Source organism: Ranitomeya imitator, chromosome 2 (genome assembly GCF_032444005.1).
Source record: "Ranitomeya imitator isolate aRanImi1 chromosome 2, aRanImi1.pri, whole genome shotgun sequence".
Lineage (NCBI taxonomy): Eukaryota > Metazoa > Chordata > Amphibia > Anura > Dendrobatidae > Ranitomeya > Ranitomeya imitator.
In genome coordinates this window covers 136,256,804-136,280,811 of record NC_091283.1, presented here as the reverse complement: position 1 = coordinate 136,280,811, position 24,008 = coordinate 136,256,804, and the positions used below count along the sequence as shown (strand labels likewise).

General features: G+C 41.6%; 2 protein-coding genes across 3 annotated transcripts in view; one reads left to right on the top strand and one right to left on the bottom strand.

Moving 5' to 3' along the window:
• Positions 1 to 17,380, bottom strand: part of LOC138662140 (phosphatidylinositol 3,4,5-trisphosphate 5-phosphatase 2B-like) — a 148,513-nt gene extending 131,133 nt beyond the window's left edge. For both annotated transcript variants that reach the window (XM_069747322.1, XM_069747323.1), the window contains exons 1-2: positions 17,329 to 17,380; positions 6,546 to 6,704 (exon numbers count right to left, since the gene is read on the bottom strand). In XM_069747322.1, coding sequence (XP_069603423.1) covers positions 6,546 to 6,679 — 134 coding nt within the window. In that variant the 5' untranslated portion in view covers positions 6,680 to 6,704; positions 17,329 to 17,380. The remainder of the gene's footprint in view (positions 1 to 6,545; positions 6,705 to 17,328) is intronic.
• A 689-nt stretch (positions 17,381 to 18,069) lies between these two features.
• Positions 18,070 to 24,008, top strand: part of ARR3 (arrestin 3) — a 40,728-nt gene continuing 34,789 nt past the window's right edge. The window contains exon 1 of the mRNA XM_069747320.1: positions 18,070 to 18,143. The gene's annotated coding sequence lies outside the window, so the exon portion shown is untranslated. The remainder of the gene's footprint in view (positions 18,144 to 24,008) is intronic.

Sequence of the window (24,008 nt, the reverse complement as noted above, 5' to 3'; positions counted from 1 at the left end):
ACCCACCTCATCATGTCTCCTCCACTGAATTTGACAGTTCCTTCAATGTCTCGATTCATTAACCCCTTTTTCCCTTGTTTCTTCCAGACCCATTTGCACCCATCAGAGCCTAGTCGATTGTCTTTCATCTCATAGCTGCAAATCACCCATTTCCAATCTTCTCCTGTCCACTTTTTGGCAAACTTTTGCCGACACTTTTTATGGCGATTTTGGCATTGAATCATCTTCACCTTTTTTCATACCACCATTCCAAACTTGTGTAACGTGTGTTGCACGGAGCTTGCATGTACATCTGTGATCTCACTATTATTATTATTTATTATTATAGCGCCATTTATTCCATGGCGCTTTACATGTGAGGAGGGGTATGCATAATAAAACAAGTACAATAATCTTTAACAATACAAGTCACAACTGGTACAGGAGGAGAGAGGACCCTGCCCGCGAGGGCTCACAATCTACAAGGGATGGGTGAGGATACAGTAGGTGAGGGTAGAGCTGGCTGTGCAGCGGTTTGGTCAATCGGTGGTTACTGCAGGTTGTAGGCTTGTCGGAAGAGGTGGGTCTTCAGGTTCTTTTTGAAGGTTTCGATGGTAGGCGAGAGTCTGATATGTTGTGGTAGAGCATTCCAGAGTAGGGGGGATGCACAAGAGAAATCTTGTATGCGATTGTGGGAAGAGGAGATAATAGGGGAGTAGAGAAGGAGATCTTGTGAGGATCGGAGGTTGCGTGCAGGAAAGTACCGGGAGACGAGGTCGCAGATGTATGGAGGAGACAGGTTGTGGATGGCTTTGTATGTCATGGTTAGGTTTTTGTACTGGAGTCTCTGGGCGATGGGGAGCCAGTGCAGGGATTGACAGAGGGGAGAGGCCGGGGAATAGCGGGGGGACAGGTGGATTAGTCGGGCAGCAGAGTTTAGAATAGATTGGAGGGGTGCAAGAGTGTTAGAGGGGAGGCCACAGAGCAGGAGGTTACAGTAGTCAAGGCGGGAGATGATGAGGGCATGGACTAGGGTCTTTGCAGATTCTTGGTTTAGGAATGTGCGGATCCGTGAAATATTTTTGAGTTGGAGGCGGCAGGAAGTGGAAAGGGTTTGGATATGTGGTTTAAAGGAGAGATCAGTGTCAAGGATTACCCCAAGACAGCGGGCTTGTGGGACTGGGGAGAGTGGGCAGCCGTTTACTGTAATGGATAGGTTCGTTGGGGAGGTCGCGTGAGATGGGGGAAAGATGATGAATTCTGTTTTGTCCATGTTAAGTTTTAGAAATCTAGTGGAGAAGAAGGATGAAATAGGAGACATACATTGAGGGATTCTGGTTAGTAGGGAGGTGATATCTGGTCCAGAGATGTAGATCTGTGTGTCGTCAGCATAGAGATGATACTGAAAGCCGTGAGATTCTATGAGCTGTCCCAGGCCAAAGGTGTAGATGGAGAAGAGCAGGGGTCCTAGAACTGAACCTTGCGGGACTCCGACAGATAGGGGGCGAGGTGAGGAGGTGGTGTGTGAGTGGGAGATGCTGAATGTACGGTCAGTTAGGTATGATGAGATCCAGGATAGGGCCAATTCTGTGATTCCAAGGGATGAGAGGGTCTGCAGCAGCAGGGAATGGTCCACTGTGTCAAAGGCAGAGGACAGGTCCAGGAGGAGGAGGACAGAGTAGTGTCGCTTGCTCTTGGCGGTTAATAGGTCATTGGTGACCTTAGTTAGGGCAGTTTCAGTGGAGTGGTGTGACCGGAAGCCTGATTGAAAGCGGTCGAAGAAGGAGCAGGAAGATAGATGGGAGGACAGTTCAAGATGGACATGTTGTTCCAGTAGTTTTGAGGCAAAGGGGAGAAGTGATATAGGGCGATAGCTAGATGCAGAGGATAGGTGTGATTGAGGCATGTTTAAAGCTTGAGGGGAAAATGCCAGTTGTTAGTGATAGGTTAAAGAGATGGGTTAGGGTTGGGATGAAGACTGTGGTGAGGTTTGGGATGAAGTGGGATGGGAGTGGGTCAAGTGCACAGGTGGTGAGATGCGATCTTGAGAGTAGAGTGGAGAGTCCATCTTCTGTAATGGTGGAGAAGTTGGTTTTGGAGGTGGAGGGCTGGGTAGTTGGGAGGAAGGGTTCTGGGGGTTGTTTACTAAAATTGTCTCTGATGTTCTCAATTTTCTGCTTGAAAAATGAGGCAAAGTCTTCAGCTGAGATGAGTGGGGAGGGAGGAGGTGCTGGGGGACGGAGGAGAGAGTTGAAGGTGTTGAATAACTGTTTGGGGTTGTGAGACAGGGAGGATATGAGAGATGAGAAGTAGGTTTGTTTTGCTGTGGCGAGCGTGATTTTGAAAGCAGTGAGGGACTGTTTGAATGCGATGAAGTGCTCGATGGAGTGGGATCTTTTCCATCTGCGCTCAGCAGCTCTGGAAGCTCGCCTCAGTTCTTTGGTCATGCTGGTGTGCCAGGGTTGTCTGTTGATTTTGCGAGCTTTGGTATGTGTGAGAGGGGCAAGAGAATCCAAAGCTGCAGCTATTGTGGTGTTATATAGAGCGGCAGCATCATCCGCATTGTGTAGGGAGCTTATGTCTGTGAGAGGGAGGAGGGATTCAGAGAGTGAGTGAAGATCAAGGTGTTTAAGATTTCTGCGAGGGTGTGAGAGTTTGTGGGGTGGGGGTTGTAGACAAGGAGTGGAAAGGGAAGAGAATGTAAGTAGGTTGTGGTCAGAAAGAGGAAGAGGTGAGTTTGAGAGGTTAGATAGGGAGCAGAGGCGGGTGAGAATGAGGTCCAGTGTGTGACCATCTTTGTGGGTGGCTGTAGAAGACCATTGAGTAAGGCCAAAGGAGGAAGTGAGGGATAGAAGTTTAGTGGCAGCTGAGAGGGAAGTGTCAATGGGGATGTTGAAGTCGCCCATGATGATAGTGGGGATGTCAGCGGCGAGGAAATGGAGTAGCCAGGTGGTGAAGTGGTCGAAGAAGGTGGTGGCTGGCCCTGGGGGACGGTAGATGACAGCCAGTTGGAGGTTGGAGGGGGAGTAGATGCGCACAGAGTGCACCTCAAAGGAAGGGAGGGTAACAGAGGGTGGCAGTGGGATTGGGGTGAAGGAGCAGTTATCTGACAGGAGAAAACCAACTCCTCCGCCATGTTTGCTGCTGGGGCGGGGTGTGTGAGAAAGGTGGAAGCCACCGTAAGAGAGTGCCGCAGGGGAGGCTGTGTCAGAAGGGGTGAGCCAGGTTTCAGTGATGCCGAGGAAGGAGAGTTTGTTATTGATAAAGAGGTCATGGATAAATGACAGTTTATTGCAGACAGAACGTGCGTTCCATAGTGCTCCAGATAGGGAAATTGGGGGAGTGGGGGCTGGATGAATGGGTATGAGGTTACTGTGGTTGCGAGGATGTGTAGAGGATCGTGGCAGGGGATTAGAAATGAGTGTGGGGATGTGATGAGTAGGGCCAGGATTTGGGGATATGTCGCCAGCAATGAGGAGCAGCAGACAGAGCGTTAGAAGGTGTGAGCTGGATAGGTCATGATGTGGCCGTGTGTGCCTGGCGAGAAAGGATTGTATGTGGAGGAATAGTTCTGTGGAGGAGATGAGATGACTGGGGAGGATGGAGGGAGAACTATTACGAACTGTTACACTCGGTCCGTTTCCTGTACCTCCAAGGGGTCTAGAACTGATAGACCTAGCGATGAGCCAACTTTTTGACTCTGATATTTGCCTGGATGTCCACCTCTTGACTTTCGATTGGATAGACTGACTTCATTTTATATTCTTCCAACTGTCACGGCACTCACATGATACGGTTTGGAAATTTTCTTGGCCGAGAGACTGCTATCGATAAGCTGGATGATGCTGTTTCACTTGTCTTGGGAAATTTACTTCACGGCTGGTCATTGATTCAAACCAGTGACATTTCACTTGTGAATCAATCTAATAACACACTCTGTTAGGAAATGTGAGAACAGGTTGTAATTTGTAGTATACAGAAAAAAAAAGATTTTTCCAAAAGCAGGAAAAAAAAAAACAGTAACAATACACTGACATGACAAGAATCTGCATAACTAATCATATGCTAAATAGTTGCAAGTAAAAATTACATAAAAGATAGCCAAGATGATTGTGTATAAAATGATGGTAGTCTCACGTTTGAAGCAGTAGTCAATGGTGAGATATGGAGCCTAAATGTCAAAATTCAAAACATTGTTATCATTTATCTCATCAATATCTATACAGTTGAATCCAGAAGTCTACATACATTATATAAAAAGACACATATGTATGTTTTTCTCAATATCTGACATTAAATCAGAATAAACCATTTTAGGTCTGTTAAGATTACCATAATTATTACCGTAATATTTGCGAAGTGCCAGAATACTGAGAGAGAATGTTTTAAGTAATTGTTATTACTTATTGCAACGTCAAAAGTTTACATACTGTACATTTCATTAGTATTTGGTACCATTACCCTTAAACTGAATGACTTGGGTCAAACGTTTGGGATATCCTTCCACAAGCTTCTCACAATAGTTGGTTGGAATTTGGGCCCGTTCTTCCTGACAAAACTGGTGTAACTGATCCGGGTTTGTAGGTAACCTTGCTCGCACCTTTTCAGCTTTGCCCATAAATTTTTCAATAGGATTGAGATCAGGGCTTTGTGATGGCCACTCCAAAACATTGACTTTATTAACCTTAAGCCACTTTGTCACCATTTTGGCAGTATGCTTCGGGTCATTGTTCAATTGGAAGACTCATTTCCGCCCAAGCTTTAACTTCCTGGCTGATATCTTGAGATGTTGCTTCAGTATTGCCACATAATCTTTTCTCATGATGCCATCTATTTTGTGAAGTGCACCAGTCCCTCCTGCAGAAAAAAAAACAACCCCACAACATGATGCTGCCACCCCCATGTTTCACAGTTGGGATGGTGTTCTTAGGCTTCCAAGCTTCTCCCATTTTCCTCCAAAAATAATGATGGTCATTATGCCCAAAAGTTCAATTTTAGTTTCATCAGAACACACGAGATGTCTCCAAAAATTAAGGTCTTTGTTCCTGTGTGCATTTGCAAACATTAATCTGGCTTTTTTATGTTTCTTTTAGAGTAATGGCTTCTTCCTGGCAGAGTGGCCTCTCAGCCAATGTTGATACAGTACTTGTTTCACTGTAAATATTTACATTATCTTACCAGTTTCCACCATCGTCTTCGCCATAGTTATTGCCTGAGAGGTAAGTGGTGTTGTCAGGTGGTTTATTATATTAATAGTCTGGGGCTTAAAACAAGCCCCACACATGCATACACCCCTCTATCAGACAGTAATGAAAGCATGTCCTGCATATTCATAATATAATTTCAGCCACTGAATTAAGTGGTATAAAATCCAAAGCTTCATACTGACACCGTTATCAGGCAACTACTGGGGTAGCAGCCATGGTGGTGACCCCAAGACAGTATAATGACCCCCATTGGGACCCTCATACAACTATAATGCACCCCATATAGTAATAATGCCCACCCATTCTGGCCCCAATGTTGCCCCTATACAGTACTAAATCTCCAATTTTGGCTTTAATATAGTTATAATGACCCTATTGTGGCCACCATACTGTATAATGTCCTCCATTTTGGCAGAGTTCATTCTTCCATTTTCTCTGCACTACGTAGAAAAAGAAAGTCTCTCGTTCCTGCATGAGTCATCCCTCTTTTCAACTCCTGACCCAGCTGCTCCCTCTCCCCCCCCCCCGCTAGGGAGTTTTGCACTGACTTATGACTCATACAGGGAAAATTGACCTCCTGTTTCTACATAGAGCTTGAAGGATTAAGTTTGTCAGTTTTTAATCATGTGATGTCATAGACCTAATGGAAGACAGAAGAATTAACTTGGTAGAAAGGCAAAATGAACAATTGTAAGTGCACAATGCTATATAATGTGACAATTGCAATATAATAAGAAGATAGAAATTTTGATAGGAGTGCTTCATTAAAAATAATAAAAGTTTATAAACTTACCATATCAATCTCCTGCCCGACCTCCTCCATTAATTGGCTATATTGATCGCATGCTCATTTAAAGCAAAGAAGTACAGAGACCAGTGGAGAGACAGCACTGGTGGGGTAGCAGCAGGGGGTTGATAAAGTGACAATACGTTATTTTGTAATTTTAAGCATTAAAGTGGAGCGTAAAGCAACCACTTTAAAAATCCCTTTTAAAAAATACAATGAAAAGTATACAGTAATTCTCTAAATGTATAAAGACTCGAAGGAACTAATTCTTATCTCTGAACTCCATTCTACTTGCCAACAGTGATCTCATGAACATCCCGTGTTCTGCTTTGCAATGCATTGCCAGGACTCCTAACTCGGAGAAACATCCCAGGGTCGTGTTTTGCTGAACTTTATAGATTGTTTTATTGTCTCCAAATCTGGGTTTATTAGCAGGTTCTCCAAGTCTGTGAACAGTTCCACCCTGATATACAGTAAATGCATTGGCCGGTAACTGATAGCCTGATTTCCCGTATTAGAACATGAAGAAGAAATATAAAAGAAGGACTAAAACATTGTGAATAATCACTCACATAAGGCAGATGGCAAATGCTCCACCGACAGACTCACTCTGCCGCACAAGAAAGGCGCCGTCTCGTCCATCATGGTTCAGCAACTGTTCGGCATACATTTGGCTTAATTCAGCATGGTACCAACATTCACACATGTTCCTATTGGGCTTGATAAAACGCCTTCAAATAAAAAAGTGAAATGTAAAAGGATTACATAATGTTATGACAGTTTCCAAAATGTGACAAAACAATAACATGTTCAGGCTTACTTGTAGGGTACATTTAGTTGATCAATTGTGTTTTTTTTTCCAATGGTTTGAAGACCCTGGCAATGTATATTGAAAAAGGCTTGAAAAAGGCTCAACATGAGTCGAAACGTCGCTGTGATGGGCTATTAAACTAAGCACTTTTGTCTTGGACTCTGCATGGTGTGCTGCCTCCATTTTTGGAATACAACATATACTGTGTATATATATATAATATATATATATATATAAATTTATAAAAGATAAAAAATTGCTCACATCCCTGAGCCGAAACGTCGCCACTTCGGACTATTAAATAGCACTTTTTTTCACCTTTAACTGGTGTGCTGCCTCCATGTTCTGTCTTTTATACTGAAGTTTTGTGATTGCCTTGGAGGCACAGCACCCAGATACGCTGTCTGCCTGTTGCTGCTTTTTTTGCTCTCTCTATATATATAAATGGACCTATAATAATAAGTAATAATATATATGCTTAAATGTACATTTCTTTCACATAGTTATTTAATAATAGTTAATTGCTTAGATGCCTTCAGTGATCTTAGAATTTGACATGCAACAGCACTAAAATTATTATAATTCTTATCAATTGTTGTGAATCTATGACATTTTCGAACCAATGAATAAAGTCAAAATCATTTTATTTTAACGGTACAATGTGATCTCTTTGTTGCAATAGAATAGATATGTAGTTGATAAAACCCAGTACAAACATTACCGGACCCTTATCTAAACATATCCATAATATGAGGGTCAAATGCATGTAAAACGTTTTACTAGCTGTGGTTCTGCTTTCAAGGTTGTTGGAAAAATGCTGGCATAAAATAAAGGATATGAGCAAATCTACTGTTGGATTTTTGGGCATAAATGGAATCCTGACTGAGAAACATATTACGTTATTAAATAAATAAATCTTAAAGTATAGAAATGAATTATTTTCTGATCTATATATATAATCGTCTAAGGGGCACTTCTGTCTGTCTGTCATGGAAATCCAGCGTCGCAGGGACGGGCACAGTCCGGCCGTGAATTCGCCCCTTCCTACTCTCTGTCAGTGCACCCTCCAGTCAGCGCTCACACAGGGTTAATGGCTGCGTTACACCGCGTTATGCCGCGGTGTAACGCAGTCCATTAACGCTGCTATTAACCCTGTGTGACCAACTTTTTACTATTGATGCTGCCTATGCAGCATCAATAGTAAAAATATCTAATGTTAAAAATAATAAACAAAATAAAAAATCATTATATTCTCACCTTCCGTCGCCTTTCCTGCTGCTCCTCACGATGCTCCGATCCATGCATTCTTGGGGCCGGAGCGTCGCGAGGAGCATCGGTAAATGCTTGGGCTGGATCCGGGGGGCTGTTATGCTGTGCTATCAGGCAACACAGTGTGCAGTAATCAGCGCACATACAGTGATATGGCAATAACCCAAAAACAATAGAACAAGCTCTGAGACGTGGAATCTCTGCAGACTGCAATACCTGAACCTATCCTCACACAACTAAAAGCAGCAGTGGATTGCGCCTAACACTACCTATGCAACTCGGCACTGCCTGAGGAGCTGACTAGCCTGAAGATAGAAATACAAGCCTGACTTGCCTCAGAGAAATACCCCAAAGGAATAGGCAGCCCCCCACATATAATGACTGTTAGCAAGATGAAAAGACAAAACGTAGGGATGAAATAGATTCAGCAAAGTGAGGCCCGATATTCTAGACAGAGCGAGGATAGCAAAGAGAACTATGCAGTCTACAAAAAACCCTAAAGCAGAACCACGCAAAGGGGGGCAAAAAGACCCACCGTGCCAAACAATCGGCACGGCGGTGCACCCTTTGCGTCTCAGAGCTTCCAGCAAAAGAGAATAGCACAGCTGGACAGAAAAAACGGAAACAAAAACAAAGTAACACTTATCTAGCAGAGCAGCAGGCCACAGGAAAGATGCAGTAGCTCAGATCCAACACTGGAACATTGACAAGGAGCAAGGAAGACAGACTCAGGTGGAGTTAAATAGCAAGGCAACCAACGAGCTCACCAAAACACCTGAGGGAGGAAGCCCAGAGGCTGCAATACCACTTGTGACCACAGGAGTGAATTCAGCCACAGAATTCACAACAGTACCCCCCCCTTGAGGAGGGGTCACTGAACCCTCACCAGAACCCCCAGGCCGACCAGGATGAGCCACATGAAAGGCACGAACAAGATCTGGGGCATGGACATCAGAGGCAAAAACCCAGGAATTATCCTCCTGAGCATAACCCTTCCATTTGACCAGATACTGGAGTTTCCGTCTAGAGACACGAGAATCCAAAATTTTCTCCACAATATACTCCAATTCCCCTCCACCAAAACAGGAGCAGGAGGCTCCACAGATGGAACCATAGGTGCCACGTATCTTCTCAACAACGACCTATGGAATACATTATGTATGGAAAAGGAGTCTGGGAGGGTCAGACGAAAAGACACCGGATTGAGAATCTCAGAAATCCTATACGGACCAATAAAACGAGGTTTAAATTTAGGAGAGGAAACCTTCATAGGAATATGACGAGAAGATAACCAAACCAGATCCCCAACACGAAGTCGGGGACCCACACGGTGTCTACGATTAGCGAAAAGCTGAGCCTTCTCCTGGGACAAGGTCAAATTGTCCACTACCTGAGTCCAGATCTGCTGCAACCTGTCCACCACAGAATCCACACCAGGACAGTCCGAAGACTCAACCTGTCCTGAAGAGAAACGAGGATGGAACCCAGAATTGCAGAAAAATGGAGAGACCAAGGTAGCCGAGCTGGCCCGATTATTAAGGGCGAACTCAGCCAACGGCAAAAATGACACCCAATCATCCTGGTCAGCAGAAACAAAACATCTCAGATATGTTTCCAAGGTCTGATTGGTTCGTTCGGTCTGGCCATTAGTCTGAGGATGGAAGGCCGAGGAAAAAGATAGGTCAATGCCCATCCTACCACAAAAGGCTCGCCAGAACCTCGAGACAAACTGGGAACCTCTGTCAGAAACAATATTCTCAGGAATGCCATGCAAACGAACCACATGCTGGAAGAACAAAGGCACCAAATCAGAGGAGGAAGGCAATTTAACCAAGGGCACCAGATGGACCATTTTAGAAAAGCGATCACAGACCACCCAATTGACCGACATCTTTTGAGAAACGGGAAGGTCAGAAATGAAATCCATCGAAATATGTGTCCAAGGCCTCTTCGGGACCGGCAAGGGCAAAAGCAACCCACTGGCACGTGAACAGCAGGGCTTAGCCCTAGCACAAATCCCACAGGACTGCACAAAAGCACGCACATCCCGTGACAGAGATGGCCACCAGAAGGATCTAGCCACTAACTCTCTGGTACCAAAGATTCCTGGATGACCAGCCAGCACCGAACAATGAAGTTCAGAGATAACTTTGCTAGTCCACCTATCATGGACGAACAGTTTCTCGGCCGGACAACGATCAGGTTTATTAGCCTGAAATTTCTGCAACACTCTCCGCAAATCAGGAGAGATGGCAGACACAATGACTCCTTCCTTGAGGATACTCGCCGGCTCAGATAACCCCGGAGAGTCGGGCACAAAACTCCTAGACAGAGCATCCGCCTTCACATTTTTAGAGCCCGGAAGGTACGAAATCACAAAATCAAAACGAGCAAAAAATAACGACCAACGGGCCTGTCTAGGATTCACGCGCTTGGCAGACTTGAGATAAGTAAGATTCTTATGATCAGTCAATACCACCACGCGATGCTTAGCTCCCTCAAGCCAATGACGCCACTCCTCGAATGCCCACTTCATGGCCAGCAACTCTCGGTTGCCCACATCATAATTACGCTCAGCAGCAGAAAATTTCCTGGAAAAGAAAGCACATGGTTTCAACACTGAGCAACCAGAACCTCTCTGTGACAAAACCGCCCCTGCTCCAATCTCAGAAGCATCAACCTCGACCTGGAACGGAAGAGAAACATCTGGTTGACACAACACAGGGGCACAGCAAAAATGACGCTTCAACTCCAGAAAAGCTTCCACGGCAGCAGAAGACCAATTAACCAAATCAGCACCCTTCTTGGTCAAATCGGTCAATGGTCTGGCAATGCTAGAAAAATTACAGATGAAGCGACGATAAAAATTAGCAAAGCCCAGGAACTTTTGCAGACTTTTCAGAGATGTCGGCTGAATCCAATCCTGGATGGCTTGGACCTTAACTGGATCCATCTCGATAGTAGAAGGGGTAAAGATGAACCCCAAAAATGAAACTTTCTGCACACCGAAGAGACACTTTGATCCCTTCACAAACAAAGAGTTAGCACGCAGGACCTGAAAAACCATTCTGACCTGCTTCACATGAGACTCCCAATCATCAGAGAAGATCAAAATGTCATCCAAGTAAACAATCAGGAATTTATCCAGATACTCACGGAAAATGTCATGCATAAAAGACTGAAAAACAGATGGAGCATTGGCAAGTCCGAACGGCATCACCAGATACTCAAAATGACCCTTGGGCGTATTAAATGCCGTTTTCCATTCATCTCCCTGCCTGATTCTCACCAGATTATACGCACCACGAAGATCAATCTTAGTAAACCAACTAGCCCCCTTAATCCGAGCAAACAAGTCAGATATCAATGGCAAGGGATACTGAAACTTAACAGTGATCTTATTAAGAAGGCGGTAATCAATACACGGTCTTAGCGAACCATCCTTTTTGGCTACAAAAAAGAACCCTGCTCCCAATGGTGATGACGATGGGCGAATATGTCCCTTCTCCAGGGATTCTTTCACATAACTGCGCATAGCGGTGTGTTCAGGCACGGACAAATTAAATAAACGACCCTTAGGGAATTTACTACCAGGAATCAAATTGATAGCACAATCACAATTCCTATGCGGAGGTAGGGCATCAGACTTGGGCTCTTCAAATACATCCTGAAAGTCAGACAAGAACTCTGGGATGTCAGAAGGAATGGATGACGAAATAGACAAAAATGGAACATCACCATGTACCCCCTGACAACCCCAGCTGGTTACCGACATAGAGTTCCAATCTAATACTGGATTATGGGTTTGTAGCCATGGCAACCCCAACACGACCACATCATGCAGATTATGCAGTACCAGAAAGCGAATAACTTCCTGATGTGCAGGAGCCATGCACATGGTCAGCTGGGCCCAGTACTGAGGCTTATTCTTGGCCAAAGGTGTAGCATCAATTCCTCTCAACGGAATAGGACACCGCAAAGGCTCCAAGAAAAATCCACAACGTTTAGCATAATCCAAATCCATCAGATTCAGGGCAGCGCCTGAATCCACAAACGCCATGACAGAATACGATGACAAAGAGCATATCAAGGTAATGGACAGAAGGAATTTGGACTGTACAGTACCAATGACGGCAGAGCTATCGAACCGCCTAGTGCGCTTAGGACAATTAGAAATAGCATGAGTGGAATCACCACAGTAGAAACACAGCCTGTTCAGACGTCTGTGTTCTTGCCGTTCAACTTTAGTCATAGTCCTGTCGCACTGCATAGGCTCAGGTTTACTCTCAGACAATACCGCCAGATGGTGCACAGATTTACGCTCGCGCAAGCGACGACCGATCTGAATGGCCAAGGACATAGACTCATTCAAACCAGCAGGCATAGGAAATCCCACCATGACATCCTTAAGAGCTTCAGAGAGACCCTTTCTGAACCAAGCCGCCAGTGCAGATTCATTCCACAGAGTGAGTACTGACCACTTCCTAAATTTCTGACAATATACTTCTACATCATCCTGACCCTGGCATAAAGCCAGCAAATTTTTCTCAGCCTGATCCACTGAATTAGGCTCATCGTAAAGCAATCCAAGCGCCTGGAAAAACGCATCAGCATTACTCAATGCAGGGTCTCCTGGCGCAAGAGAAAACGCCCAGTCCTGTGGGTCGCCGCGCAAAAAAGAAATAATAATCAAAACCTGTTGAATAGGATTACCAGAAGAATGAGGTTTCAAGGCCAGAAATAGCTTACAATTATTTTTGAAGCTCAGGAACTTAGTTCTGTCACCAAAAAACAAATCAGGAATAGGAATTCTTGGTTCTAGCATAGATTTCTGATCAATTGTATCTTGAATCTTTTGTACATTTATAACGAGATTATCCATTGAGGAGCACAGAACCTGAATATCCATGTCCACAGCTGTGTCCTGAAGCACTCTAATGTCTAGGGGAAAAAAAAAAAAAAAAAAACTGAAGACAGAGCTGAGGAAAAAAAAAATGATGTCAGGACTTCTTTTTTCCCTCTATTGAGAATCATTGGTTTGGGCTCCTTGTACTGTTATGCTGTGCTATCAGGCAACACAGTGTGCAGTAATCAGCGCACATACAGTGATATGGCAATAACCCAAAAACAATAGAACAAGCTCTGAGACGTGGAATCTCTGCAGACTGCAATACCTGAACCTATCCTCACACAACTAAAAGCAGCAGTGGATTGCGCCTAACACTACCTATGCAACTCGGCACTGCCTGAGGAGCTGACTAGCCTGAAGATAGAAATACAAGCCTGACTTGCCTCAGAGAAATACCCCAAAGGAATAGGCAGCCCCCCACATATAATGACTGTTAGCAAGATGAAAAGACAAAACGTAGGGATGAAATAGATTCAGCAAAGTGAGGCCCGATATTCTAGACAGAGCGAGGATAGCAAAGAGAACTATGCAGTCTACAAAAAACCCTAAAGCAGAACCACGCAAAGGGGGGCAAAAAGACCCACCGTGCCGAACTAACGGCACGGCGGTGCACCCTTTGCGTCTCAGAGCTTCCAGCAAAAGAGAATAGCACAGCTGGACAGAAAAAACGGAAACAAAAACAAAGTAACACTTATCTAGCAGAGCAGCAGGCCACAGGAAAGATGCAGTAGCTCAGATCCAACACTGGAACATTGACAAGGAGCAAGGAAGACAGACTCAGGTGGAGTTAAATAGCAAGGCAGCCAACGAGCTCACCAAAACACCTGAGGGAGGAAGCCCAGAGGCTGCAATACCACTTGTGACCACAGGAGTGAATTCAGCCACAGAATTCACAACAGGGGGCCGACGGAAGGTGAGTATATAACTATTTTTTATTTTAATTTTTTTAACAGGTATATGGTGCCCACATTGCTATATACTACGTGGGCTGTGCTATATACTATGTGGGCTGTGTTATATACTGCATGGGCTGTGTTATATACTACGTCTCTGTGCTATATGTGGGCTGTGCTATATACTACATCGTTGTGCTATATACTGCATGGGCTGTGTTATATTTTACGTGGCTGTGTTTTATACTGCATGAGCTGTGTTATATAGTACATCTCTGTGCTATATACTAGGCGGCTGTGGTATATATTACGTGGCTGGGCAATATACTACATTGCTGTGCTCTATACTATGTGGCCTGTGTTATATACTGCATGGGTTGTGTTATATACTACGTCTCTGTGCTATATACTATGTGGCTGTGCTATATACCACATGGCTGTGCAATATATTACGTGGCTGTGCAATATATTACGTGGCTGGGCAATATACTATGTGTCTGTGCTATATACTATGGGGCTGTGCTATATACTACGTGGCTGGGCAATATACTACGTGGGCTGTGCTATATACTACGTGGGCTGCGTTATATACTACGTGGGCTGTGTTATATACTACATGGGCTGTGTTATATACTACATGGGCTGTGTTATATACTACGTGGGCTGTATGCTACTTGGCTGTGCTATATTTCTCTGCTGTATCTGTGCATCATGAATCGTTGTATGTGTTACAGAGGGGGGCCCACTGAGACTCTTTCGCCAGGAGCCCTCAAAAACCTGGAGCAGGCCCTGGCTTCACTGATTGTTTGCATCCGGGCATGACCAATCAGAGACAGGCGCAGTCCGGCCGCAAATTGGCGCGGAATTTGAACCACGCTTCGCTAATTGGTCGCACCCGGCTGGCCGAATCCTGTGTATATATTGCATTATTCTGAAAACTTCATAATTAAACTGCATACATATTCTAGAATACCCAATGCGTTAGAATCGGGCCACCATCTAGTAGTTTAATTACTATCTAGAAGATGTTTTAAATAATAACTTCAATCCTGTTTTTTTTAGTCTTTATATGCAATTCTTTTGCTGTTGATTAAGGACTTTCAGTGATGAAACTTTTGAAGATACTTTCAGTGGACATGTGAATTTAAGTGATGGAGATACGCTCATGTCCACACATGACAGATTATGGATGTTCGGTGTATATAGACTACATGTATGAAGTACGGACCCCCACAGTGGCCCCTTGGATTCTTGACTCTTGAACCATACCTAACATACATCCTTTGAATTTAGTCTTTAAGACCTTAATGGAATTTTTACTAACTGTATTGTAGATGACCAAGACTCGGCAGTGACTATAGTGAAATGTTATTCCCTAAACCCCTATATATAATAATCCTCATTTTTTTTACTGAATCATCTTCACTGCTAGTTATAATTAAAGCGCTAGTAAATATAATAGGAAAAAATACAAGATTACATAACTCTACTTCCCATCTAGAAAAGGCAATTCAAGCAGACTACCCTGCTATTTGCATAGTATTGTATGGTATTCATTCTAGGAACAATCCTCAAAGTGATTGAACATGTCTTTCCATAACAGTGCGCAGCTGCTGTATTTTCTTCTATTTTAATATAGCTACACATTTATAATTACTTGCAATTATGGCAAGAAAAAAATCATTTTTTCTCTAAAGTAATATTAGGAAACAAAATGCCATCTTACCCACTTGTATACAAATTAAAAATTGGCAAATGTATGATGTGTCATGTGTTTACTTTTAGGGTACGTTCCCACGAGCCGCATCGGCTGAGGAATTTCTGATGCAGATTTTCAACACATTTCCCTTTGCAATTCAAATCCACGACAGCGATCAGTTTACACTTTAGATTTCAGCTGCTACTGTACAAAGCAGATTTTCCCATACAGAAATTACGCCTCGTGAGAACATAGCTCTACCCTTAGGTCAGCGTACATAGTCTGAGCACATATAAACCCTGCTCTAATACATCGATAAGGATGAAAGAGAATAAATATCTATCTTGTTTTAGGTCCAGATGGATATTTATTACTATTATTACCACTATTCTTATGGTTCTTGTAGCTATTATTATGCCGCTTGATTTTATTTGTATCAGTTTATCTTTATTTTTATGCGGCAATATTTGTAAAGAAGGGAAAAAGAATTTGGGAAATTGACAGCAATTTCTTTAATAGCATTGCTATTTCAACCTAAAATTATTGAAATCACATCTCTAATATACTTCTTATATGTTGCTCTGTTTTGAGAATTTATGTTTTTTTTTGTCACACTTTTATTACATTCCTTAAGAAATGGACATATAAAACATCTAGCTATCAAAGTTTTCTTTTGCTGCTATTGTAGGTGTCTTGGCTAATTATTATGTCAGTTGGTCATTGCTTTGATAAATGTGTAATTAGTGTAAAGTGAATACCTTCCAAGTGTCCCTCTTATGAAAAAGAAAACTTTGTGATAAATAGTTTGATAAATTGTGATAACATTTTCTGATAAACACTTAGATAAATTGTGATAACACTTTGTGATAACGTTTGACAAACAGTGATAAAACTTTGTGATAAATACTTTGATAAACTGTGATAAAACTTTGTGATAAACACTTTGATAAACTTTTATAAAACTTTGTGATAGTTTGATAGACTGTGATAAAACTTTGGGATAGTTTGATAAACTGTGATAAAACGTTGGGATAGTTTGATAGACTGTGATAAAACGTTGGGATAGTTTGATAGACTGTGATAAAACGTTGGGATAGTTTGATAAACTGTGATAAAACGTTGGGATAGTTTGATAGACTGTGATAAAACTTTGGGATAGTTTGATAAACCGTGATAAAACTTTGTGATAAAGTTTGATAAACTGAGATAAAACTTTGTGATAAACACTTCGATAAACTGTGATAAAACTTTGGGATAGTTTGATAACCTGTGATAAAACGTTGGGATAGTTTGATAAACTGTGATAAAACGTTGGGATAGTTTGATAGACTGTGATAAAACGTTGGGATAGTTTGATAGACTGTGATAAAACTTTGGGATAGTTTGATAAACCGTGATAAAACTTTGTGATAAAGTTTGATAAACTGAGATAAAACTTTGTGATAAACACTTCGATAAACTGTGATAAAACTTTGTGATAAACACTTTGATAAGTATGAGCCACCTATCCCAGTAAGTGATATCTAATGTATGGGATACATCTCAGTGCTTGCAGTTCTCGCCCTCTTGTATTTGCAGGCATGAAACATTGCACTGCCACAGCTGGGGCCAATGCCGTCATTCAATTCCTTATGTAACATCAGACATATGAATGGTAGGTGTGTTTTAGATTGTGACATACGTAGATACAATAATCCGTTAGATATATCATTAATTTGCGGTGTGTCAATGGCTGCAGCTAATGCAACGTTTATAAGTTTGGAAAAATGCTCACCTGGTGTAGTATTGGATTACAGCTGTAAAGCAAATGTACTCCACTGCTTGTATTGCAGTTAAAGCATGGTATTAAGGAGGATTGAGTCGGAAGGAAACCATAAGGCGTCTCAGAACCCACAGACCTGTGGCTTTAGCTCAAGCATGAACACTGTGCCGTTACACAGCTCTCAGATGAGGGAGTTACTTAATGACACGTGATGACACGCAAGGTAAAGATGCACAAAAATAGACTAATCTGGTACACAGCAAACAAAAAAATCTTCCCACCTTTCCCACTATAAGTTTCATTAGACCTTTAACTATAATACTGATAGGGTGTGTGTTTAGATTACTGTACATAGTAATCTATATAAAAATAAGGAGAATTCTAACATGCATACCCGGGATGCATCTATAAAGCTCCACCTAATAGACTAAATGGAAATGCCCCAAGTCTCAACCTTTTGTCACATGTTGGGATTGCAGATGGATGGTGTGCTGTTCTACGTGCGCTAACCTCCACATCACTGCTTAAGTGACTATATAACTCTTGATAGCTGATTCCAATATGTTCAACTCTAGACCAAAAGGTTAAGTAGTATTTCTCCCCCTCATCTTGTAATCCCCTGAAGCTTAAGCTTCTTCACAAATTTATTTATACATTACTGTTACGACTTACTACTGCTTCGTGGGATTCGTCCGCTAATAGGATTCGGATTACCCCTCCCATTCTTAGAGATTGTGAATCTGAAGTATATAAAGAGAAGGCAGGTAGGATGTCAATAACAGATAATATACCATAAGCTACAAAACACGCTACCAATCCAATTTCAGGTAAGGAGAGCATATTCTATAGCAAGCGTCATTAAAAATGACCCATGAATGTCTACATAGCATTTACTTAAGGTCGGGGTTATCAGTTTGTATGCGTTCGTTAGAATTGTTAAATAATTTGTACTCTGTAGTTGTTGCCCTGGCATATAAGGAATAGATGTAAACATCCTTAACTAGGGAGTGAACAGTATTCATTGTACACACTTTCTTGTATGGTATCTCCAAAGTCTTATTTTTATTTTCTGGGCAACATATTAAAAATGATGGACTTCTGACATTTTTTCAGACACAATGGTCGCCATAAAGAATAATTAAATATTGCTACATGTCTTTATCTCCATACACAGATCTTTAGCCGCCTTTACTGTAAACTGCAAAATGATGATAATAACATCACATCATAATAAAAAAAACTTCTATTTTTTATGGACACCAGAAAAAAAAGTTTTTCATTCAAGGTTTTTTTGTTCTGGAACTTATGGACGCTTGAGAACCCTCAGTGGTAGAGAAGAGGCTATTTTCCATGAAAGCTTTCTCTTTGTCTGGAGATACACTTATTTGAGGGATGTCATCCATCTTTATTGATGCTGGTTGGACTTTTCCTTTCAACCGTTCTGAGTATACTTTTCTTTGTCAATACATTTAATCCTTACTAAGTCCAATACATAGAGATTTTCAGTTGTGTTAGTTGGTTAGTTGTGTTTTAAGTGAATCGCTAAACTTGATAATAATGAGGAGCCATTATTTTTCATCCTTGCCATTTGTTAAATTCTTAAAAAGTTTAAAAACATCAATACTTTCCCGTCCCACATTGAACTGTACAGCTTTCACTTATGTTAAGAGTCATGATGGCTCCTAATGATGGCTTACCAGAATGGTGAGAATCACGTCATTTGTTTTTTTGACTTTGAGAAAAGCGCCGCTCCGGTCTGAAGCTCCGAGACTCCTCATTTCCAGTGTAATTCTCTCCATTCTGGTAAATACACATCTGGTAGGTATCTCCTCCAGCTTCAGGGCAGCAGACACTCACTCTTAAAGAAGTGTTGTGCCTTCACACAACACTACCAGGTGAGCGCACCCGCCCCCTCAGTGGTGTTCTTTTTTGTCCCTCTCTAGTGTTTTTAATAATCTTAGGATTGTATTTTTTTATTTTTGTACCAAGATAATTACATTTTACCTATGCTCTCTAAGGTACTAGCCTATGTCACATTTATTTTAGCCCTGGAACCTGAAAGAATACAAAAAAGCAGCATATACATACACTGTGCTATACTGTACACCGTACATCCCTCGTAATGAGATAATGGGCTGTAAAGAAATTGAATTAGGAAAGTTTTATAGTATTCTTAAATCCCTAGATCATCAAATCCTTCCTGTTTATATCCTTGACAATTATTTTTAATGCAGTAGGAATCGTGGATACTTATAATCGTCTGATTCTGAGAGAATTGTAGTGTTAAATGGGCCAGCCAATAATGAAATGATCCAAGGAAGAAGTAAGAGTTGTAAAGATTTTGTCTACAGCAACTTCTCCTGTATTTAAGTACCGTATGTTTTCTGTGAAGTGGATTTTTTGTGTTAGATTTGGGATCTCAGTAACTTTTGTTAATAGAGTTTTTCCTTAATGAAATTGTGCATGTACCGTACTTGTTGGATAAATTATATACCTTCTCTCTTTTAAGGCTATGGCTATGCAGTAACATTACACGATGGTTCTACAATAGAGGGGCATCACAAATGTTGCTTTGGTAGAGTGAGACATTGCAGTTTATGAGGATGTATTTTCCATAAATTAGAGCAATTTAGTGCTACGGCAATTATTCTCCATGTCAATATACATGTGCTGACAGTTCTAGTTTGGTTCTTATATACATAACATGCTTTGATCCGTTGTTCAAAGTCTTAGTTTTCATCAATTTTGTCACAATCTGTTTTTTTTGTTTTTTTTCAATTCTGAACAATGGTTCATATAATAAAAAAGTAACAATAATATATTGCAAAGGGTGCCAGAGTGATGACAGCTAAAAATCAGCGGGATCTACTGAAAATCTATTTACGCGAGAGACTATCTGATGGAGGCAAGGATTCAATATGCCGGACATTAAAATTTGTGGTCCTTTGCTGCTCTGAAAGGAAGTGCTAAGTGTCAGGCAAGAGCTTATCCGCCTACTGCACTATGACTTATAGGGAATGCATGCTCATGGGGAAAATCATGGAACACGGTGGTTGGCAGAACAAAAATTTGGCTGAAGAGTATGTACGTGTTGTTTTGGTTCCTATTTTATGCCTTGTTTTGATTATCATTTATGCAATTCTATATCAATATTGTTAGGAAAATCAAGAAAAGTTATAGCAAATGTATTCCCAAGAGATGTTCTCATGGAAGGGACAAAAGAATGTTTGTAGATTTGTACAGATTTGTAGAGATAGAATGTGACTGTGGCCTTGGATTGATACAGAACATGGTTAGATAAGCAGGTGCATTTGGGGGAGACCGTTCAAGACAGCGTCATCTCTTCACATTTCTTTTGTATGATAACTAACATTCCAAGAAGTTAATGACGCAAATAGATATTAACCAACAAGAAATAGACAAGTATATCTGAGTGACTCTATTGTGTTCCAAGAGTATAAAAAGGTGATGTAAAATAAGTTAGACAATGGTTATGACAAATGCCTTGTCCGCTGGCTACAAGACAAGAACAAATAACTACCTTAATTGCGATGACATCGTGCCTGAGTGAATAAGTTTTTCTAACAGTGTATTCAGAGCATGAAAATTTTACATTTGGACAGGTTTACGATGCGCCATGGATTTCTAAAGTTTTTATATTAACAAAATGTAGTTTTGAAAGTAGAATTAGGCCCTAAGGTGTAAAACTACTTTTTGATCCATTTTTGATCAATACACAGTATCTTGATCTGATGGACCCTGACAACATATTTCCCAATTCATCAAATATAGCATGCTCAACCGCTCACCCAAAATCTTCTTACACAAAAAACTAGTGACACACAGTCATTCACACCTACCATAATCACTCAAACACAAGACCTACATAAAGCACGCAATACATAAAATAAAGAGTACATTGATGATTCATTCTAGACTCAACTTTCTGCCTCTTTTGCCACAAGTCCTGTACTTTGCTTATCATCCAAGATTGAGAAAGTTTTTGAAGCAGTGAAGTTTCCTTCATATCAACTTCTTGCACTTCAATGTCCAAATTCCTAATCGTGTAATCCTCTCTCTGGTAAAGTAGAATTTGTTCTCTTTGAAGGCTGAGTGTAACACATTACTCATCCCGTAATGAAGAAAAAGATTTATTATTCAATTTTAATAATAATAACAATAGTAATAGAAATATGGACCTTGCAATATTTCTTAGAAGAATCCAATATGATTTTCCAGGGAATCACCAATGGATCTACAGTTTTTAAAACAGCCATCGGACATTCAATTTTGTTTTACCTCGCCAATCATTTATGATGAACACTAATCCAAATATCTAAAATGCCTTTGTATGCAGCTATTGCAATGTGATCATTTGATTCATTAAAGCATCTTATTATTTTATTCGGGTAAGCAAATCTAGAATGAGGCAAAGTTAAAGGGTTTTCCAGTCCTTTGAAACAGATGGCCTTACTTAGAATGGGTCATCCAAATTAGATTGGTGGTAGTCCAAGTCTCTGCACACGTTGATCTGATAAAGCCATTTTATTTTCATTCTTTACATTTCATTTACATTTTTCAAAAATCTGTTAGTCAGACCTCTCCAAAACCAATCGAAATTTTGATGGCCATTTTCAAAGGATATAATCCATCAATTTTGGAAAACCAAAAACTCAAGTGATGGAACGATTTTAGAAATGTAGATAGATGTAAAACTCGGCACTCAGATAGGATATGATCAACGGAAGAAATGTATTCAAACAATCCAATAGATCATGATAATATTAATGCTTGAGTCCTACAGTGAAGGAAATACTGTAAGTATTTGATCCCTTGCTGATTTTGTAAGTTTCCCTACTCACAAAGACATGAACAGTCTATAATTTTAAAGGTAGGTTAATGTTAGCATTGAGAGATAGAATATCAAAAATAAAATCCAGAAAATCACATTGTATAAATTATATAAATCTATTTGCATTTTGCAGTGAGAAATAAGTATTTGATCCCTCTGGCAAACAAGACTTAATACTTGGTGGCAAAACCCTTGTTGGCAAGCACAGCAATGAGATGTTTTTTGTAGTTGATGATGAGGTTTGCGCACATGTCAGGAGGAATTTTGGTCCACTCCTCTTTGCAGATCATCTCTAAATCATTAAGATTTTGAGGCTGTCAATTGGCAACTTGGAGCTTCAACTCCCTCCTAAGTTTTGTATGGGATTAAGGTCTGGAAACTGGCTAGGCCACTCCATGACCTTAATGTGCTTTTTTTGAGCTGTAGGGACAAGATGATTGGTTGTCATTGAAGGAAACATGAATGTGGCCAAGTACAGAGATATCCTGGATGAAAACCTCTTCCAGAGTGCTCTGAACCTCAGACTTGGCCAGAGGTTCAATTTCCAAAAAGAAAATTACCCTAAGTACACAGCTAAAATAACAAAAGAGTGGCTTCAGAGCAACTCTGACCATTCTTGACTGGCCCAGCCAGAGCCCTGATCTAAACCCAATTGAGAATCTCTGGAGAGACCTGAAAATGGCTGTTCACCCAAAAGCTCAAAAGGGTGCTTCTAATCAATACTGAGAAAAGGGTCTGAATACTTATGGTCATGTGATATTTCAGTTTTTATTTTTTAATAAATATGCACAAATTTCTACATTTGTTTATTTTCAGTCAAGATGGGGTGCAGAGTGTACATTAATGAGAAAAAAATGAACTTTTTTTGAATTTACCAAATGGCTGCAATGAAACAAAGAATGACAAATATAAAGGGGTCTACCGTAAATACTTTTGGTACCCACTGTATAACTCATATGTAACACACAGGTACTTGGATGCAGATACAAGGAGGCGCAGAGCAGGGGTTAACTGTTATTTAATTGTTCGACAATAATAAACTCCTCGCCGGGAGATAACAGGGGAAAAGGGATGCGGGTTAAACAGTATAACGGCTAAACAGTATAACGGCTATGTAACTTAGCAGTCCTTTTGTCAGGTTCAACTTATCGTAGTTCCGCTGTTCATTGCGCTCTGGAGATCTGACAGGCAATAGAATACCGGTAGAGGCCAGTACAGCGTCTTCAGGCGTCCTCACCCAACACATGGTCTCATTTCTGGTGGCAGCGGGCAGTCACCGGTTTTGCCCACTGAGCCCCTAGTCCATCTAACTGTGGAGCAAACGAGTGAAGCTCTCCGCAGGAGGATTACACTTGGTGCATGTACCTCTGAGCAGCCACCGTCACCTGGATGTTCTCACTACAATCCTCTGCTCGGTACGTGTCTCTCTTTGCACTAGCCACCAGTACCTGGACATCAGCACTGCTATGCTCTGCCCGGCAGGTGTCTCCCTGCACGCCCGAGGATACTTGTGAGTCCTTACTGCGGCCATCCTGGATCTGTGCTCTGCAGCCTCTAACTTTGCTCGCTCCGACTACGGTCTGCACCTGCTTAGCGCTCTGGCGTCAAGACCTTCTCACTTTTCACGCAACTCCTTCTAATCCACCCCTCTTGGCTACGCCCCCTTCACCCAGGTTACGGGTCCGCTCCGTCTGCAATCTCCTTCCCTACTTCCCTCTAACAGCAGGAGGCTTGGCCGCAGCAGTTCCTGACCCAGCACTTCAGCATCACTTATAGCCCAGTCCTCTCTTCTACACATACATACCCTCCGGTCCCAGGTCATAAACTGGCAAATCCCCAC